Source organism: Chelmon rostratus, chromosome 3 (genome assembly GCF_017976325.1).
Source record: "Chelmon rostratus isolate fCheRos1 chromosome 3, fCheRos1.pri, whole genome shotgun sequence".
NCBI classification, from domain to species: Eukaryota; Metazoa; Chordata; class Actinopteri; order Chaetodontiformes; family Chaetodontidae; genus Chelmon; species Chelmon rostratus.
The window spans coordinates 24,220,944-24,237,897 of record NC_055660.1 but is presented as its reverse complement, the minus strand read 5'-3'; the positions used below and the strand labels follow the sequence as shown (position 1 = coordinate 24,237,897).

At 42.6% G+C, this 16,954-nt stretch overlaps 2 protein-coding genes across 2 annotated transcripts; both read left to right on the top strand.

Annotated features, from left to right (window-relative positions):
* Window positions 1-957: 957 nt before the first annotated feature.
* Window positions 958-2,956, top strand: zgc:195282 (uncharacterized protein LOC100192223 homolog). Its single transcript, XM_041934099.1, has 4 exons — window positions 958-1,109; window positions 2,297-2,391; window positions 2,479-2,533; window positions 2,650-2,956. The coding sequence occupies exons 1-4, from the start codon at window positions 1,067-1,069 to the stop codon at window positions 2,658-2,660; spliced, it is 204 nt and encodes a 67-aa protein (XP_041790033.1). The 5' UTR covers window positions 958-1,066; the 3' UTR covers window positions 2,661-2,956.
* A 1,890-nt stretch (window positions 2,957-4,846) lies between these two features.
* pi4k2b (phosphatidylinositol 4-kinase type 2 beta) lies at window positions 4,847-16,954 on the top strand. The gene is made up of 11 exons (XM_041933124.1): window positions 4,847-5,407; window positions 9,608-9,759; window positions 10,632-10,712; window positions 10,836-10,955; window positions 11,120-11,251; window positions 12,014-12,167; window positions 13,057-13,118; window positions 13,558-13,660; window positions 14,000-14,133; window positions 14,291-14,350; window positions 15,017-16,954. The coding sequence occupies exons 1-11, from the start codon at window positions 5,053-5,055 to the stop codon at window positions 15,188-15,190; spliced, it is 1,527 nt and encodes a 508-aa protein (XP_041789058.1). The 5' UTR covers window positions 4,847-5,052; the 3' UTR covers window positions 15,191-16,954.

Sequence of the window (16,954 nt, the reverse complement as noted above, 5' to 3'; positions counted from 1 at the left end):
ACACAGAAGTTTGCCTGTCTTCCACACTGCCTTCAGTGGCCCCGTTCCGCTCTGCAAAGTTCATCAGAGTTCACCTTCTTTGTCCCTGCTGAGCTGAGGCCGGCCACTGTCTCCATCCTTGTCTCGCTCATCTCTCCTCACCCCCGTCCCTCCCCAGGTCTGCTTCCATCACCTATCCTTAGGGGATAACTGCCTCCACACACACACACACACACACACACACACACACACACACACACACACACACACACACACCCCTCCCCCTCGTCTGTCCCTCAACCAACCCGACCTCACCCTGCCTCTCCCTCCACTCTACTCTTTGGCTGCAGCCTCTTCATGTGATGTCACTGAGAAGAAGTGCAGCCCTTTTGCTGTGTGTGTGTGTGTGTGTGTGTGTGTGTGTGTGTGTGAGTATAGATGGGTGTATGGTGTGTGTCTGTGTGAGTCAGGGAGCGGGGGCGTGCATGTGTGTGAGTATGTGACAGGGAAAGAGAGGAGCGGGGGATCGACAGGGAGAAGGAGAGAAAGGCACAAGTGTCAGGTTTCTCTTTTCAATTGAAAGGATCAACTCCTTGTTTTTAATCTAGAAAAGAGGGTGAAAACAACAGGAAAGGGGAGAAGATAGCTGGGAATTTGAGCTGCTGACAGCTGTTTTTGTCCCTTTCTCCTCACACGTCCTTCTTTCTTTCTGTCTTTACAGTGTCATTGCTGAGTACCCAAAGCATTTGTATAAACATATATACAGTCGACTATGAAATCCTGCCTATTTGCATGCCTTGATATCTGCTATCATATAGAGAAGAAGTGATTAGAGATGCTGTCTGTCTCGTTTTTCTACTGATGATAGTATTTACTTCTCAAATCACATTTTTCTCTCCTCCTATGACGTCTCACTGACCACATCCTGACTTTACAAGACACCAACACAGTTACAGTTTAACGGGGTTTCCTGTCAATTTTCAGTTCACACACTCGTTCACTCGTATGCTCTTCTGGGATATAATTTCTCACCACGTCAGCTGAAGTGCACGCACCCACACTGTATGATAAATAATTTTATACCATAATGGTAGGCTACTGTCCAATCTGTGGGAAGCCCGTTTACTTTGGTAAGTCTAAACTCTTTAATTTTTTGCTCTATATGTCTGTCTTCCTCTGTCTGGCTGGCATTTTCTCTCTCTGTCCTGTTCTCTATGTCTGTCTGATTTCTTTTTTTGCTCTCCCTCTCTCTCTCTATGTATTTCTTTCGTTTGTTTTATCTGAAAAGGAAAAAGTTAAAATTAAGAGGAAAACATTTTGTCAGATAGATAGATACTTTATTCATCTCCAAAGAGAAATTTGCACCACAGAACACAAAAACGTAAGTCTGTGGGAATAAAGAAAAATAAGGAACAGGGGAATTTATATTAATAAAAGACCGTTCTTACAGTAGACTGTATAACCTGCCAAACACAGGTGAAACCTGGTTAAATGCAATGCAACAATGGTTGCTTTCCATCTAGGCGTACCAGCATTAAGGCATCGCTGCCGTGCACACTGACTCACACACACACCTAAATGGAACCGACACATTTTTAACATTTTTAGTTACACCTGTGCTTTCCTGCTATGACAGGCCAAAATGTCTGCTTTAAAAGACCGCTTTAAAGGACATTTGATATTCATGCTACTAAGGTCTGTTTGCCGACATATCTGGCTCTATTCTCTGTTTGGAGGACAAAAAGATGGCTTTTCACTCTTTCTTTCTTCTTCTTCTCTTTTGATCACACACACACATGCATGCACATGTATCCATGATAACAACAGGATGTGGGTCTAGCCAAACAAGCTTGCATGTAGCTCTCTGGGTTTCCTCCTTATCTCCTGTCTTTTTTAGTTAAGTCCTGTACCACACTCAGACCTCACTATTGGATGCACAGCAACACTTAAACCAACAATTTCAAGTCTATCTTCTTTTTTTTTTTAACTGCTAGTTTTTACTTTCCTATTCATGTGCTAAGTTCAAATTCTCTGATGTGACCTGGCCTACTTACCTCTTTTCCTCCAACCCACCCACTTTGGTCTAGTTGTACTGATGTGAGAAACAGTCTGTATTCTGAAGCACTCTTGGATCAAACTATTTCTTGTAAATTAAATAAAAATTATTATTATTTAATTGAAGTAATTGTCCTACATTATAGAGAATCCAGACATAACATTCAAAATACAATATGTATACAGTATGTGTGCAAAATTTCTCCAACTTTTTTGTTACGTTTTTGTTAAATTCGCTCAGTAACACAGTCCTCAAATACAGGTGAGAAGAAGAGGTCCTTGGGGAGGGACTACCACCCGTTGTGTCTGAAGTGTCAGAGGTGCAACAGACAGCTCACAGCTGGACAACATGCAGAGGTATATGTGGACAATGGATGAGGAAATACATGAGGAAATTAGTAAGTAGGCTGAAGTAGTAAACATGTCCTGTTGGTTGTGTTTCAGTATGATGAGAAGCCATACTGTTCACACTGCTACCTGAAGATATTTGGTCCAAGAGGTACTGCCTTCCCACAATGAAAGCACACACACACACACACACACACACACACACACACACAGGCTCCCACATGCAATTTCTGAATGTCTTTTCTCTGTGTGAATCTCTCTTGACAGGTAACAGGTGACTGGTGTCACCCCGGCACAGTGCAGTGCTTCGTCACAGACACTGAGCCAAAATGGACAGACGCTGGCATATAGAGGACGCACAGGGCCTGTTTATTGGCCAAAATAATAAAGAGAATTAATAAATAAATATAAATGATACAAAAATATCCATAGCCATCTTTTTAATTTCCACTATATTAAGTATTTATGAATGTGTGATGATCACTCTATCACCTGTGTGATTGTTCAATTTTTAAATGCTAGTTAATTTTGCAGGTAGAAAAAATTTTAGGCAGTATTAATAAATGCATTGTTAAACATTTTAAACATTCTGTCAAACCCTGGTGGATGTCTCAGTCTCTATGGTGGAATTTGCAGACTTTGCATTCAGGAGTCTATATGGTCTTGCTTTGGCACTGCAGGGTGGATATATTTGCTCACTAATGAACACCCAATCTAACAAATCAAATCAAATGCTCTAATCACAGACAACACACATGCACATAAAAATGAGTTGGGCTATAGGGTTCTACATTTCTCCCTCATCGAGCAGCCTGGGGAGAGGAGAAGGAAGGAAGGAAGGAGGAATGGATGAGGGTGGTTGCTGTTGGCAGGGTAAACCAGATCCTATGCCAACAGAATCTGCTGGAATGGGTGCTACGGTGAGGGAAAGACACACACACACACGCATGCATGCATGCATTCATGCACACTGCTGCAGGGACTTGTCACCCAGCAGTGGGTGAAGCACATAAGTTTCACACACACACACACAGAAAGAGAGAGGTGTGCTGATGTGCTTCCCTGTGCAGTGTCATGTGTCACTCGAGTGACATTTCAGGTATTGTCCTTGAAGGGTAGAGGGATACAGAAATAAAGGATATAAAGGATAAAGGAGGCAGAGGCAGAAACAGCGTGGAAAAAGCTGATGGACAAAGGGAGAGAAGGCTGATGGGATTATTTTGCCTGTGTGTCTCTACAGCATGTCTTTGAACCTGTCTGTCTCTTCTCATCCGCTCAGATCCCTCCTTCATCCTCCCTCCTCTTCTGTCCCTGCACTCCTCCTCCTTCCCCCCCTCCCCCCTCTCTCCATGTCTCCTTCACCCCTTAACCCCCTACCTTGATAGATCACATGACTGCTGTGTTACCAGCTGGCTGACTGCTCATTTGCATGTGTTTCAGCATCACTCCCTTATTAGAGAGCAGCGGTGCAGGGGCTAAGATATAGGTGGAGAGGGGCTCAGGGTTATGAGAGCAAGGTGCGGTGGAGAGCACTGGGTGATTGAGGGAAAGAAAAAAGAGAGAGAAACCATGAACTTATAGGGGAGACAGGAGGAGAAAGTCAAATAGAATAATAGCAAGTTACTGTATTCAGCCTGGAAAAGTTAAAACAGAGGTTCTTCAACCTGCATTAACCATCATGGGTCCAAGCTGGAGATCTAAGCTAAATGTATTAACATCTTACCATGTGAAAGCTGCACCGGAAAATGCCCCATTAGTAGTAGACAGTCTGTGCGTCGAATAGGTATTACTCCTATGCCGGCCAAACATTACAATGATGGCACTTGATGAGAAGTTCATACTGGGTTGTAAGGAGCGCCAGTATTGTACATCAAAGGAAAAAGGGAAAGTCTTTTTACCGCGGGACTCAACACTTTGCGCTCGTCCTCATTTGTCCATCACTGTCGGCATCTAGTGGCCGTAAATGTTGCTGCTACATTTCAACGGAGGGCGACGGGCATGACTTAACGGACAGTGAAGGCATCACAAAACATTTTCTCAAAATGTCTTTACCATTTTGAGACGTAACGATGAATTAAATATGAAAACGCCGTTGGAACAGCTATTTTGAACGTTTACCATCAGCAAGTGCTTTGTTTATTTGTGTTAAGATTTAGAGAAATTTGGGGAAAGTTGAGGCTTTATACTGAGCCTTGTGTATTGTTTGTTGGTTTCAAAAGCCAACAGGTGATCCTAATAAAACTGCTTCAAACAGCCATAGCACTGCTTTTTAGCAATATGCATTTGTCTTTTGTTGACGTTAAAAGTGTGTTTTTTATGAACTGTAAAGCTAGTATTTAGGTTGTAGTCAAGATAGTCCAAGAAATTGCTAACGTCTTCAAATTTGGAAAGTTCGGACTTCAAAAGGAGCAATTGAAGGCAACTGAAGCCATCGGTGTGCTTTAGTGAGGCGCATGCGTAGTGAACCAAGTAGGAAGCAGCGCACAGACGAGTTTGACGGATTATGTGGACATATCAGAGAGCGAAAGCAGCTGCTTTCGAATGATTTATTCGGACTGTATGTACTCGCGGAAAGAGGGAAGTCTTTTTAAATGGAAGGCTGACAGCTTAAAGGGAAGAAAACAGTAATTTAGTTTACATTTGAGTGCATGTATTGAAAACTGAGCGACAATGATGTCAGAATGCGACCCGACAGAAACAGAGACCAGCGAGCCAGTGCTGGACACCGGAGCAACAGCGGTGCCTACTTCGGAATGTAACTTTCACTCCTCGGACCCTCCAAAGGTATTATTTGACAGGAGTCGTCTAGGTTTGGGGCTGGCGGCGAACCCTGGAGTCGCCGTTCGTATTTCGGACTCTTGTGAGAGCGTCTTGACCGAGCTGGAGACGGACGGCTCCGGTGAAGAGGCGCTGTTGTTACCGTGCTTAGCAGGAAGCTCGTCGTCTCCGCGGGCTGCGCGAGAGAAGCGGAGCAGGCGGAACAGACACAGCTCGTCGTCGGACAAAGACACCTTGGCCTCCCCAGGTAATTGGCTTCAGATCAATGCCTTTGAGCTCTGATTAAAGGACGTGCCGGTGGATTAATAGGCAGCTAGGGCAGGGGGCACATGCTCTGTGAGTATATGTGCTGAGAAACATGTGTATTTTGCATATGACTCAGTTCAAAATTCCACAAGCTGATTGTTAGGTTAGGTGTACAGATGACAGTGAACGCAGCACGTTCAAAACGTGTTGTGTCCATTGAGGAGTGCTCACCATCTCACTGTGACTACCCGCTGGGAGCCCTTCAAAGGCCCCTGAAGAGCCCTGGGCCTGGTTTGGGGAACCAAAACACTGTATGTTGACAGTAAAGTACCCGGTTTCACACAGACAGACAGCTGTGTGAATGTTATGAAAAATGTCCATACGTAACGTTTAGCTTGTGTTTGCATGGAGATTGTGCCTGTGCCACGCTGTCTGTGTACCCTGTGTGAGTTTTCCAACCAGCTGATGTAATAGCTGCATGTTATCAGTCAGTCATGTGGATGATATGAGCTGGCACTTTTCACCTGGTGGTACAGAGTACAGATAATAATAATCAATTGTATAATGCACTTACATCACACTCTCATAAATGTATGATTTTTCTGGTGTTTTTTTTTTATTATTTTCCTTAAAATTACTCCCTCCTTAAAATGGAGCAGGTGTTAAGGGTTTTAGCCAGATCTTCCACCCCTCAGGTAAACACTAAAAAGGAGGCTAACAGAATGAGAAACTTTTACTTCTATTGTTTGGTGCTTGTGTGTTCCCGATGTCACAAATTCACAGCACTAGTTTTGTTATGGACTATAAAAAGAAAAAAGAGATATAAGGGAAAACAAAGAAAAGGTGATCTAGTCACCATGGAAGCAGCATCTATTCTGACTTGACTGCTAATTGGATTTAACACCTCTCCCCCTCATACCGCCCACCTTTTTCCCTTGCAACATAGTTCTGAGGCATTTGTCTCCTTCTTCATTCACTTATATTGGTCTTTTCTCTCTGCAGGGATCTATTGTTCGACCAGCTTCTATCAGAGCCAGAAATCTAGGCCACAGGTAGACACACTGAGCCTGAAATCGCAGGTGTTAGTGTCCCATTTCCTGTGGCCTTTTAGCATAATAGTGTACGGGTCTAGAATTACAGCACAGTTTTTATTAAGTGCATTAGAAAGTAGGAGTCACACGTGGTCCTGAGAGCTGCCGCACTCTGTCACTTTGTGTGATAAAAGACGTCATGCCAATCTCCATGGCAAATTCTGGCAGTTACATTCTACCATATGTGTGTCTCACACAGTCTGTCTCTGAACCATATGAGTCCTTACAGCTAAAATTGACATAAATATAACTATTGTCCCTGAGCAGCAGGCAATGTGAAATTATCTCATTTAAAGTTATGCAAAACACGTTTAATCATGATTGATACATTTGCCTACACTGAAATATTTAATCATGTAACTGTCACAGGACAAGTATTTTTTATGTGTATTAAATAAAGCACCAATTAATCAAGAATATGAGCTTGCAATGGCTTAAATATATACTTGTGTATAAAGTTCATTGTGGCCACACATCCTAGCAGTAATCCTTTTAAGAGTGCAGTGTTGTCACATCTCACCGTGTGTGCACTGCAGGTCAGCAGGTCTCTGCAGCTCTGAGAGAGCTGCACTCCGGCTGTGAAAGAGCTCTGTCGGCCCGACATTTACTGACCAAGGGCGGGAGACCAACATTAAATATGCATAAGGCCTTTGTGCAAGCAAACACGCAGGCAGACATGCAAACACTCTGTAGTCTGGTACAGTGCATGATGATGATGATGGGGAGGGAATTTGGGAGAGGGAAAGTATGCATGTGTATTTACTTTCACCCTGGCGCTCAGCGAGTGAGAATAATGGGAAGAGAGAGAGAGGGAGACAGAGAGAGACATTACTGCCTCCTGCTCTCACACTACACGGTGACATTATCACAGAGTTTCATCAACAGTACAATCCAGTGCAAGCAGACATCCTTCATCAGGCATGACAGCTGAATAAACGCTCTGAATCTATTCATGGAAATTAAATGATGAAGATAGAATATTGTGTCAACACACTGATAAATTGTGTTGTAAATCAGAGGCATTCAGCAGGACTTTATCGCAATCTATCTTTAGCTCTGTGTTGACAGCATATTATTCCCGTATTGAAGATGGAGCTGTTTTTAAATAACAATCATTTTCCCTGAAGACCACCAGAAAAGTACCTCCAGTGCCTAACTCAGGGAAATCACCTGTCTTATAGTATTGAATCAGGCAAAGATGGCGTAGCACCCACACAAAGCCAGGGATTACATGTTACCTGTCTTTCTGATATCAAGAATTTTCCAAATGGAGCAGTTCAATGTACAATAGTTACACACGCACACCACTGCGTGAATTAAGCTGGGTTTGTTGCCATTTAATTAATATAGCATATATACTCCTTCAAATCAAGATCCAGGAATTTGGTATCTCTGGTCATGTAAACTGTGTCTGTCAAGTAAAAGTTTACAGGTACTGGACTGGGTTCAGCAGGAGGGCTGACAGTCAAAGATTTGCTGTAAGATGATCTGACCAGTTGGTGAAGTTTGTCCGAATTAGAATCGGCCTTAAAAATCATCTGGTGCTCTACTTTCAGGACTCTCTGAAGGCAGCATTTTAATAATTTCATAGTGAAAACTAGGCTAACCAAGTGCCAAATGGAGCACAAAACACAAGCACAGCTTAACCTTGGTACCTCAGCTCTACTTTTAGGTGGTCCTCATGCACAGTCCTTGAAAACATAAAAAATGCAGTAGCATGTGGCTGTGAGAGAGCGACGTCAGTGATAATATTCAGACTGGTGGTTTTCAAGTGGACGAAAATGAACTTTACATGAAGGCACAAACTTAACTGGCACAGACTTAACCTTACTTAACCCATCGTTAAGTAAAAGACCCACTTTGAATGCAAACAGACTACAATAGTACATGTTAATGTATTTGATCAGGTCTAGGTGGGCTTCTTGGCACTGGCTTGCAAAGCCCTGACATGGATCTCATTTTTAAACAACCCAGGTCCCTGATGTAATTTTTGCCTATCTCTATCCTTTTATTCTCTCTTTACATCTTTTTAATTAGCCTCTCTCTCAGACTCCCTTCAAGTGAATTAGCTTCAAAGCTATCTTTGTTTCCCCTTATCTCTCTGTGACAAATGGCATGTTAACTGTCCTCCCGTGCCTTTGTCCATTCATCCCTCCCTCCCCTCCTCCCTGTGTCTGTCCCTTCATCCCTCCTTGCATCCCACTGTGACTTTACTGTGACTGATACAGAGCATATGGAGCCTTTCTGTCAGCTGACTATTCTGCTCAGTATGTGGAGGAGAAGGTAGAATGTGTCATGTCGCATGATTGGGCCTTCATCAAAGGAATAATTGGCACCCCGTATCCATCAGAGAGCAGTCACATCTAGAGAAATATATTGCATCTGCAAGGCAATAGGAAATGTCATTTCCTGACAAGTGGCAGAGCCACTCATTTCACTCTGTTGCCTCAGCACAAGAAGACTCGTTTGCATGTTCTCACTGTGGCTGCAATTGAGCTGCATGTCCAACGACAAGCAGGTTTGGTGAAATAGTGATTCTTAATTGCCCATAGGTATGAATGTGTGTGTGATAGACTAGCCCTAGCGGTCCAGGTTGTACCCCACCTCTCACCCAGCTTGTGCTGGGAACCATTCCAGCCTTCCATGACATTGAACAGCATATTTAGCAGGGATGATGAGACGGCTGCAATGATACCTGGTTGGGTCTTCAAACTTTTAAATTTCGTGTCCAGCTTTCACTTTTTGCTACTTATCCATCCACCAGAAATATTGCTAATGTTCTTGTATAAAATGTACAGATATAGTCAACGTTTATTTTGTGTTTAGTATTTTTCTATTCTGTTGTTATTCCTACTGCTGTTGCCTGCTGCCTGTAACACACCAAATAAAGTCTTATCTTAATTATTTAGCAGTAATGCTGATGATGAGGAATACGAACGGCCTTTCTTGATGTTGCTTTGAGGTTCACAAAACTATATTTATATTGAACACCATATATTGGAAGTGCCATGATGAGGCAGTGTCATTGTTCTGTTCCTATTTTACTGGAGCACAGTTCGATTGCCCGTAGTATGACTATGAATATTTATCTGATCTTTCTCCTGTTGTAGGTACCAACAGTGGGGACTTCAACCATTTCCCTGACGATCCCGAGTTTGCAGACATTATCCAAAGGGCGGAACAGGCTATCGAGAATGGCGTCTTTCCAGAGAGGATTTCCCAGGGTTCCAGCGGGAGCTACTTTGTCAAAGACCCAAAAGGGGTGAGATAGAGGAATGACTCAAAGTCTGCTTATACCTGGCATCAACATGTGTCTTGGGTGCTCCAATCACAACTGGCAGATCTAAGTGCAAATAAACACGTACGTTGCTGGGACACACAGATGTGCAGTGTTTTTCAACACAAAGAAAGAAATAACTTAATGTGTAACGTTTGGCAGATTTACAAGAACGCACAAGTAATTAGAATTTGTCAAAGACAGTGTTTCACCAGGTTTATGAAGTTTCTCCTAACTCAGCAACTCAAAAAAGGAGAGGAAGTACCATGGAGTGTGAAAACATTTTGAAAGTTTTTTCATTTACTGCCTTGTACAGTAGGTTTTTGTTTATTATTGGTCCTGAGATTTCTTCACATTTATCCAGCGGGTTTAGAAATCCTAGCTAGTGATTCAGTGTGCTAGCTTTTTTACATTTAGCTTTCTGTTAGCTCCCTATAAGTTGGTTCTGCATGATTTTAAAGGAGAGACAAGAAGCTGAAAGGAGTGAACAGGAGGCAAGGAGATGAAAATTCACAGGAGGAGGAATCTACAGCAAAGACTGGCTGAATGACGCAGCCAGCGATGCCTGCATCGATAATAGATAACCAGCACGCATGATTAGCATCACATTAACAAGTTTAATGTAGGCTCCAGGGAAAAGGTATTGATCTCTAACTTGTTAGCAGCATCCCTGTCACTTTACATTTGTTGCTTATAACTTTGTGTCTTGCCTGTGGTTCTTCGATCGTGTTCTTTAAAGGTCTCATAAAATTAAAAAGGGGTAGTTCTGTTGTAATTATGTGTGTGTGCTGTGTTTTCCCATTGTCGGAATGCATGTTTGGCATACCACTCTTTATCATACTCTTTTCCTTCTACAGAAAATCATTGGTGTTTTTAAACCAAAGTCAGAGGAACCTTACGGTCACCTGAACCCCAAATGGACCAAATATTTTCACAAGGTACATTATTTGACATGTTTTATCCGTGCGTAAACAGTCTGAAGGGGTACAAGCAGACGTGTCACAAAATTCAGCTTTCTCAAGGTTTGCTCATCGCTCTCTTTCCTTTGGCTCTCTCATTAGCTGTGCTGTCCGTGTTGTTTCGGCCGAGGCTGCTTGTTGCCTAACCAGGGTTACCTCTCAGAGGCTGCTGCCTCGCTGGTCGATACCAAGCTTGGCCTTGGAGTGGTGCCAAGAACGAAGGTGGGGGCTCTGAGTACATACTTATTCTTGCATTTTAAAGTTTTAAATTTTGCAATACGCCATCACAGTTAAACTGGAATCTGTTCATATTTGTCTAGCTGTAGGGAAACTATCACAAAGTGCAACCAAACCCCTGTTAACTGAGCATCTTCTTTTTTTTTCAGGTGGTGTTTCTGGCTAGTGAGACATTCCACTACAGCGCCATTGACAGAGCCAAGTCCAGGGGGAAGAAGTACGCCTTAGAGAAAGTCCCCAAGGTGGGACGACGCTTCCACAGAGTGGGCCTGCCACCCAAGGTAACAGAGAGCGCCTTCACGCTCTAATGTCGCCAAGCTTTAGCTGTTTTGTGTGAGCAATCCATGAGAAGCATTGGCTGGAACTCTTCTCCTGTTCATTCCTGTGTGGTACTAATGTCCTAATGATACTGACATCTTTTTGTTTAACATTTAAACAAATTTTAAAAAAAAAATCACATACATGGTTTGCTGTCTCATCATTATGTAATAAAAGAGTGAGAGGAGGACTCAGAATAGCTGCTGATGCAGCCCTGGCAGAGGACAGTAGAAGAAATCATGTCGCACTTGCCTGTCTTTGTGTTCCCTGAATAGACAGGTTTATTCAAAGAAATAGGCCAGAGGAAGAATAAACCTCATCCCTGCTTTAAATTGTGTTCTTTTGCCAGGGGTGTTCAAACACTGACGGATATTCTTATCTCTTTTATAGTGTACTGAACATGCATCCAGCACCAGTTTTAGCATTCAGTCAAGAACATTTAATGTATTGTGCAGCTCCCTGTGTCTCATCTGAGGTAGCCTTCTTAATGATTTATATCTTTATTGATGATGCAGATGAATAAGGTGGCCGATAGGTGTTCAGGAAGAAGTATGCAGTAGTTGGCTGCACTGCTGACATCACAGTTTCACATCTTACACTGTTGCACCAAACCGCATCATATCCATATAATCAAACTACACTATATTCAGGACACTGAATGCTGCAGTACGATGTTTTTTAAAGTTCTACATGTGGTGTGCTCACTGCTGTGTGCTTGTTTTCAGGTGGGCTCATTTCAGCTGTTTGTGGAGGGTTACCGTGAAGCAGACTACTGGCTGCGGCGCTTTGAGGCAGAGCCTCTGCCAGAGAACATCAGGAAGCAGCTGCAGTCACAGTTTGAGCGGCTGGTGGTGTTGGACTATGTTATTAGGAACACAGGTGAGGCTGTGGCTGTGTTGACACCTAACAGTGTTTACCAAACTTAAAGAGAGCGCTGCATTACTGTCTATCAGTCAAACTTTGTTAGATTCCTGTTTCTAGAATTTTTACCTGATCATTTTTGGCTTGTTTACTTTTGCATGCTAGCAATTCACAGTCATTGTTACTGGTGTTTTTTTGCATGTAATACCTGCCTGTACTACGTTTATATGCACACTAATTTTCAACTTTTGTTCTGAGTATAACAATCTTCTGAATTTTATGCGGGTCATGTAAACTGCATTTTTCGCTTGGATTTGTCCAAATTAGTCCTTACTCTGATTGTAGCATTTTCTGATTAAGACATGTGGGATACGCTGAATATAATCAGGTTTCAGGAGCATTCTTTAGACATGTATACAATGCATTAGGAATATGCCAGTCAGATGGGTTTTTACTGCAGTTTGAGATATGCATTCTCTTTGCTGTTTAGAGTCAGCTCTGTGCGTTGACTAGCCAACAGTTTGCAAGACTGGGCTAGAGATGCATGCATAAAAGAAAAGAACACATTTCTGGGCGGAAGGAGAAACACCTACTTTTAAACATAATGAAAGACTTTTATAAGAACAGGCTTTTGGATACGCAGACACAGACCTTTCAACCAAAGATGAACATTAAGACGTAAATCAGAGTATGCACGGCTGCATGTGAATTTTCACTTTCATAGGAATATTGCCTTTTTTGGAATAAGGTCAAAAAAATGAATATTTTGTCTAACATATTTGCAAGTTCATTAGTGTGTAAAATTAATTTGCACCTGTCATCATGGCACATAATTTTATGGTGCTCTCTTATTGTGCTCTCTGTCCCCACCTACATCACTGACGCTACACTCCTTTACCCTGCTCAGATCGAGGGAATGACAACTGGTTGATCAAGTATGACAAGCCAGGGGAAGGAGATGGACAAAAGGTGAGCCTAATTCAACACGCACTGAAGGTGTGTTCGAAGAGCAAATTTTCACCCTGCTTCAGCCAGTTGAACTGCTGGAATGTTGATGCATTTTCATCGTAGGAGCCGGCTCATGTTACAGCTCACACACAAAGCTTGAACAAGCACACACACACTTATTACACAGGACACACAGGGACCCACATACACAGACAATAGCTTGGACATTGCAGGTCTGGAACAAACCAGTGCCCCAGTATCTTTGATGCTTACAGCAACCAGAACACCAATCACCATCATCAAGCACTATTTGTCTTGTGCTGATAAATGACCAAAGGCTGTCATCTCCCTGTCCTGTTAGTCAGACCTTTGGACAGTGATCAATAGCTGGTCATAGGTCATTAATCATTCATTCAGTGGTTGGTGGTGACGTCTCTGATTGTCTCTCCTGTGGTTGTAGGATGCAGAGTGGCCAGAGAGCAGTTCAGACTCCTGCATCAAGATCGCAGCGATCGACAACGGCCTGGCCTTCCCCTTCAAACACCCAGACGAATGGAGAGCCTGTATGTTTTTCTTTTCTCCCTCACCTCTCTTCATTCATGTTCTCTCTTCATTCAGTAATGGTGTGAACACTGGTTATTGACTTTCATCCTGGATTCACCTTTTCAGAGTATTCTGACAAAAATGAAGTACACTTTACAATGAATAATAACAACACAATAAAAAAATACAGTACAAAACAGTGAAGGCACAACATCACATAACTAGACAGCATGGACTCACAACAAATATTCGAATGGCTCTAGATAATTGTGAAAGAGCAAAGCTGTGACTGTAGAGGCAGGTAATGGGAGTTCAGTGTTTATGACAAGGGGAACTGTTGTGTTGCCTCCCTCCATCAGACCCCTTCCACTGGGCATGGCTCCCCCAGGCTAAGGTGGCCTTCTCCCAGGAGACCAGAGACCTGGTGCTGTCCCGCCTCTCTGACATGAACTTTGTCCAGGACCTCTGTGAGGACCTCTACGAGATGTTCAAGGTACAAGACACCTCATTAGTCTCCTACACTTTACCTTCTTTCTCTGTTTGTGCAGATTAAAATCAATCAGTCACGTAAACAAACGGCTGCCTGGCAGCAGAGTAATGTGTAGCGACACAGGACATTTGCTAACACAACTGATTCTTTTTCTCTCCAGACGGATAAAGGCTTTGACAAGACGATGTTTGAGAGACAGATGTCCGTTATGAGGGGACAGGTGAGCCTTTTTTCCTCTTTTTTCCTGTCAGTTTCTGTGCTTATTCTCTGTCCTCATTGTGTCCTCTATTTTGTTCTTTCCTTTTATATCCGAGCTCACTCTCTTTTCTCTCTCTCGTGTCCCACTTTCAGGCACTTGTGTTGTTTGCTCTGTAACCTCATCACAACCCATCTTAACCTAGTTTCTCACTCTCCACCAATGTCTCCTGCCCTGCTTCACCTTCCCTGTCTTTTTATTCTGCTCCTCACCTCTACCCCTGCTGTTCTTTTTACCTCTTTCGATTAATAATGACTGAGTGTATTATAGCATCGGGTACAATTACAGCACAGTACAGTGAACAGCAGCTGGCAGTCACTTCCATCTACTGTGAAAAATATCTTGTTTATGTAGTTCTCACAATTTACTGCCCAGTGTTGTGTTTAGGCTGCATGATGCGGTCTCACGTTGCCATTAGAGCTGACACAATTAATAGTTTACACCGAAAATGAGCTACTGTGATTAAGTGTGTTGATCATTGTTGAACAGACTGGATGATATTTGCAATCATCAATGATGCTTCAGATTTTATTGTATTTTAAATACAATTAGAGTGAAAACTGTACCGCGCTTTAACTCACATCCATTTTACTCTGCATTGGTTCTATATTTCACCTTGTTTGTTACCAGGTTTTGAACCTGACGCAGGCACTGAAGGACGGGAAGAGCCCCATCCAGCTGGTGCAGATGCCGCGGGTGGTGGTGGAGCGCAGCCGCTCAGGCGGCCAGGGGCGTGTGGTCACACTTGGCAATGCCTTCACACAAACCTTCCACTGCAAGCGCCCCTTTTTCTCCTCTTGGTAGTCACAGATGGGTGCGGAGGGGGAGCTGAGGAGAGACGTCAGCAACAGCTGAAGTCAGGAAGCGAAAGAGAAGGCTGCTCATATTTCTTTGGCTAGAAGAGAAATGAAGAGGAAGACACGATGATTGGAAGTGAGAACAAAGAATTTGCACTCCTGCACATTCCTCATTTTGTGAAGAGAGTGCAGAGAAGCATGGGACCTGGAGAGATTGGCATACCAGTGTCTCCCAGAGTCCTTGGGGCTGTTTACGGTTACCACGGTGACTTGATTGGATAATCGGCTTTTCCACAGAGTTGGGCTTTGTTTACTGTTAGGCAGAAAGGTTTTTTTTATTTAAACCCACCCAAAGTACCTACTGAAGTCTCTTGCAAGGTGTCTTAGTGGGATGAATGGCCAAAGAACAAGCACTAAAACCTCATGTGCACCTGATATTAAAATGCAGTCTGTATCCAGACACGTCTCCTGGATTAGGAAAAACGTGTATTAAAAATGCATTGTAATCAGAATATGGCTGGATCTGACTGACCACATCTGGAGATGGTCTAACTCGTATTGTGTTTGGATCTTAAGAAGGTGTGAACGCAATATGTACAACCTGCTGGCTGTACACAAGTGCTACAGATATTTGTTATTAGCTAACATAAAGAAAGGAAGCAGGAAGGATGAAAGCAACACGCCTCTAATTACTGATTACATGTCAATTCTGTGCCATGAAAGCACCAAAAGATGTGTTATTTAACAACTGTATGAATGAAAATGAAAGGAATGTGGATTGGAAATGAATGATATACAGTAAGAATTAACTGTGTGTGCACTCATCTGTGCAGCTGATCTGCCGTTAACATTTATCTAGTCACAGCTTTACAAAAAGTGTGAAGTTTCCCCCTAACTCAACAACTCGCAAATCTGTGATTATTGTAAACAAAGGCAAGATCAGATCATTTAGTATCCTGTTCACATATCTGGATACAGATCCCTTTTAAACAGCAGGTGTACGTGGGGCGTAACAGATCTGAGGTCTGGTGGTGTTTGGACATCTGAAGGACACAGATCTCTCCAAAAAGTGAACGTTTTTCTTTTCTTTTTTTTTAAATCTGGGACAGTGTTTTTCCTGGTCTGGGATGAAGACTAAAAATATTTGCTTTGCCTTGTAGGATTACTTATTAAAATATAGATGTGCACTTGCACTGCTGGAAGTGTTTGACTAATGCTACACAACTGGGTCAAACCGCTCTTTACCCAGTGCTACTTTCTCAAAACCACATCTTTTGAAGACACTGGGTTTGTGTTTGTTCAACTCTCACTACTGCCAAAATCTGTCTGTGGAAGGAATATTTGAAAGCCTCAAGAAAAGAATATTGTTGAAACTTGAATATGGAGTCTGGAGGACTAGTAATAAACGCATTGCTTGAATGTAATCTGTTTACGGTTTCTATACAGATTCTTGCTCCTTAACATTTCAATACGAGTGAATGCTGTCAAAAAATCAACTTTTCTTGTAACAATGAATGTATTTGTTGTTTGACATATATTTAATTGCTGGCAAGCAGCTTTCTCTTGAACCTCGTGTCACAGGGGATGGCACCCTGCCTCTCTCCTTTATCACATGTTATATGAAAAGGAAAAACAAAACAGAGGACAATGTTTCACACTTGCTCGATGCTGTTGTGTTTTCTTATGTATGCATCTTGAAGTTTTTATTCCAACTCAATGATTGTATGAAAAAAGTTGTATATTTAACAAATGCAAAATAAAATTTGGGAAA

What these genes read in the sequence shown, in the direction of transcription:
- zgc:195282 (XM_041934099.1), top strand. Translation starts at nt 1,067, where the DNA reads ATGGTAGGCTACTGTCCAATCTGTGGGAAGCCCGTTTACTTTG. An exon ending in TGGGAAGCCCGTTTACTTTG is followed by an intron (nt 1,110 to 2,296) that starts GTAAGTCTAAAC and finishes CCTCAAATACAG; the next exon opens with GTGAGAAGAAGAGGTCCTTG. An exon ending in CAGCTGGACAACATGCAGAG is followed by an intron (nt 2,392 to 2,478) that starts GTATATGTGGAC and finishes GTTGTGTTTCAG; the next exon opens with TATGATGAGAAGCCATACTG.
- pi4k2b (XM_041933124.1), top strand. Translation starts at nt 5,053, where the DNA reads ATGATGTCAGAATGCGACCCGACAGAAACAGAGACCAGCGAGCCAGTG. An exon ending in GGACCAAATATTTTCACAAG is followed by an intron (nt 10,713 to 10,835) that starts GTACATTATTTG and finishes CTCTCTCATTAG; the next exon opens with CTGTGCTGTCCGTGTTGTTT. An exon ending in CCCAGACGAATGGAGAGCCT is followed by an intron (nt 13,661 to 13,999) that starts GTATGTTTTTCT and finishes TCCCTCCATCAG; the next exon opens with ACCCCTTCCACTGGGCATGG.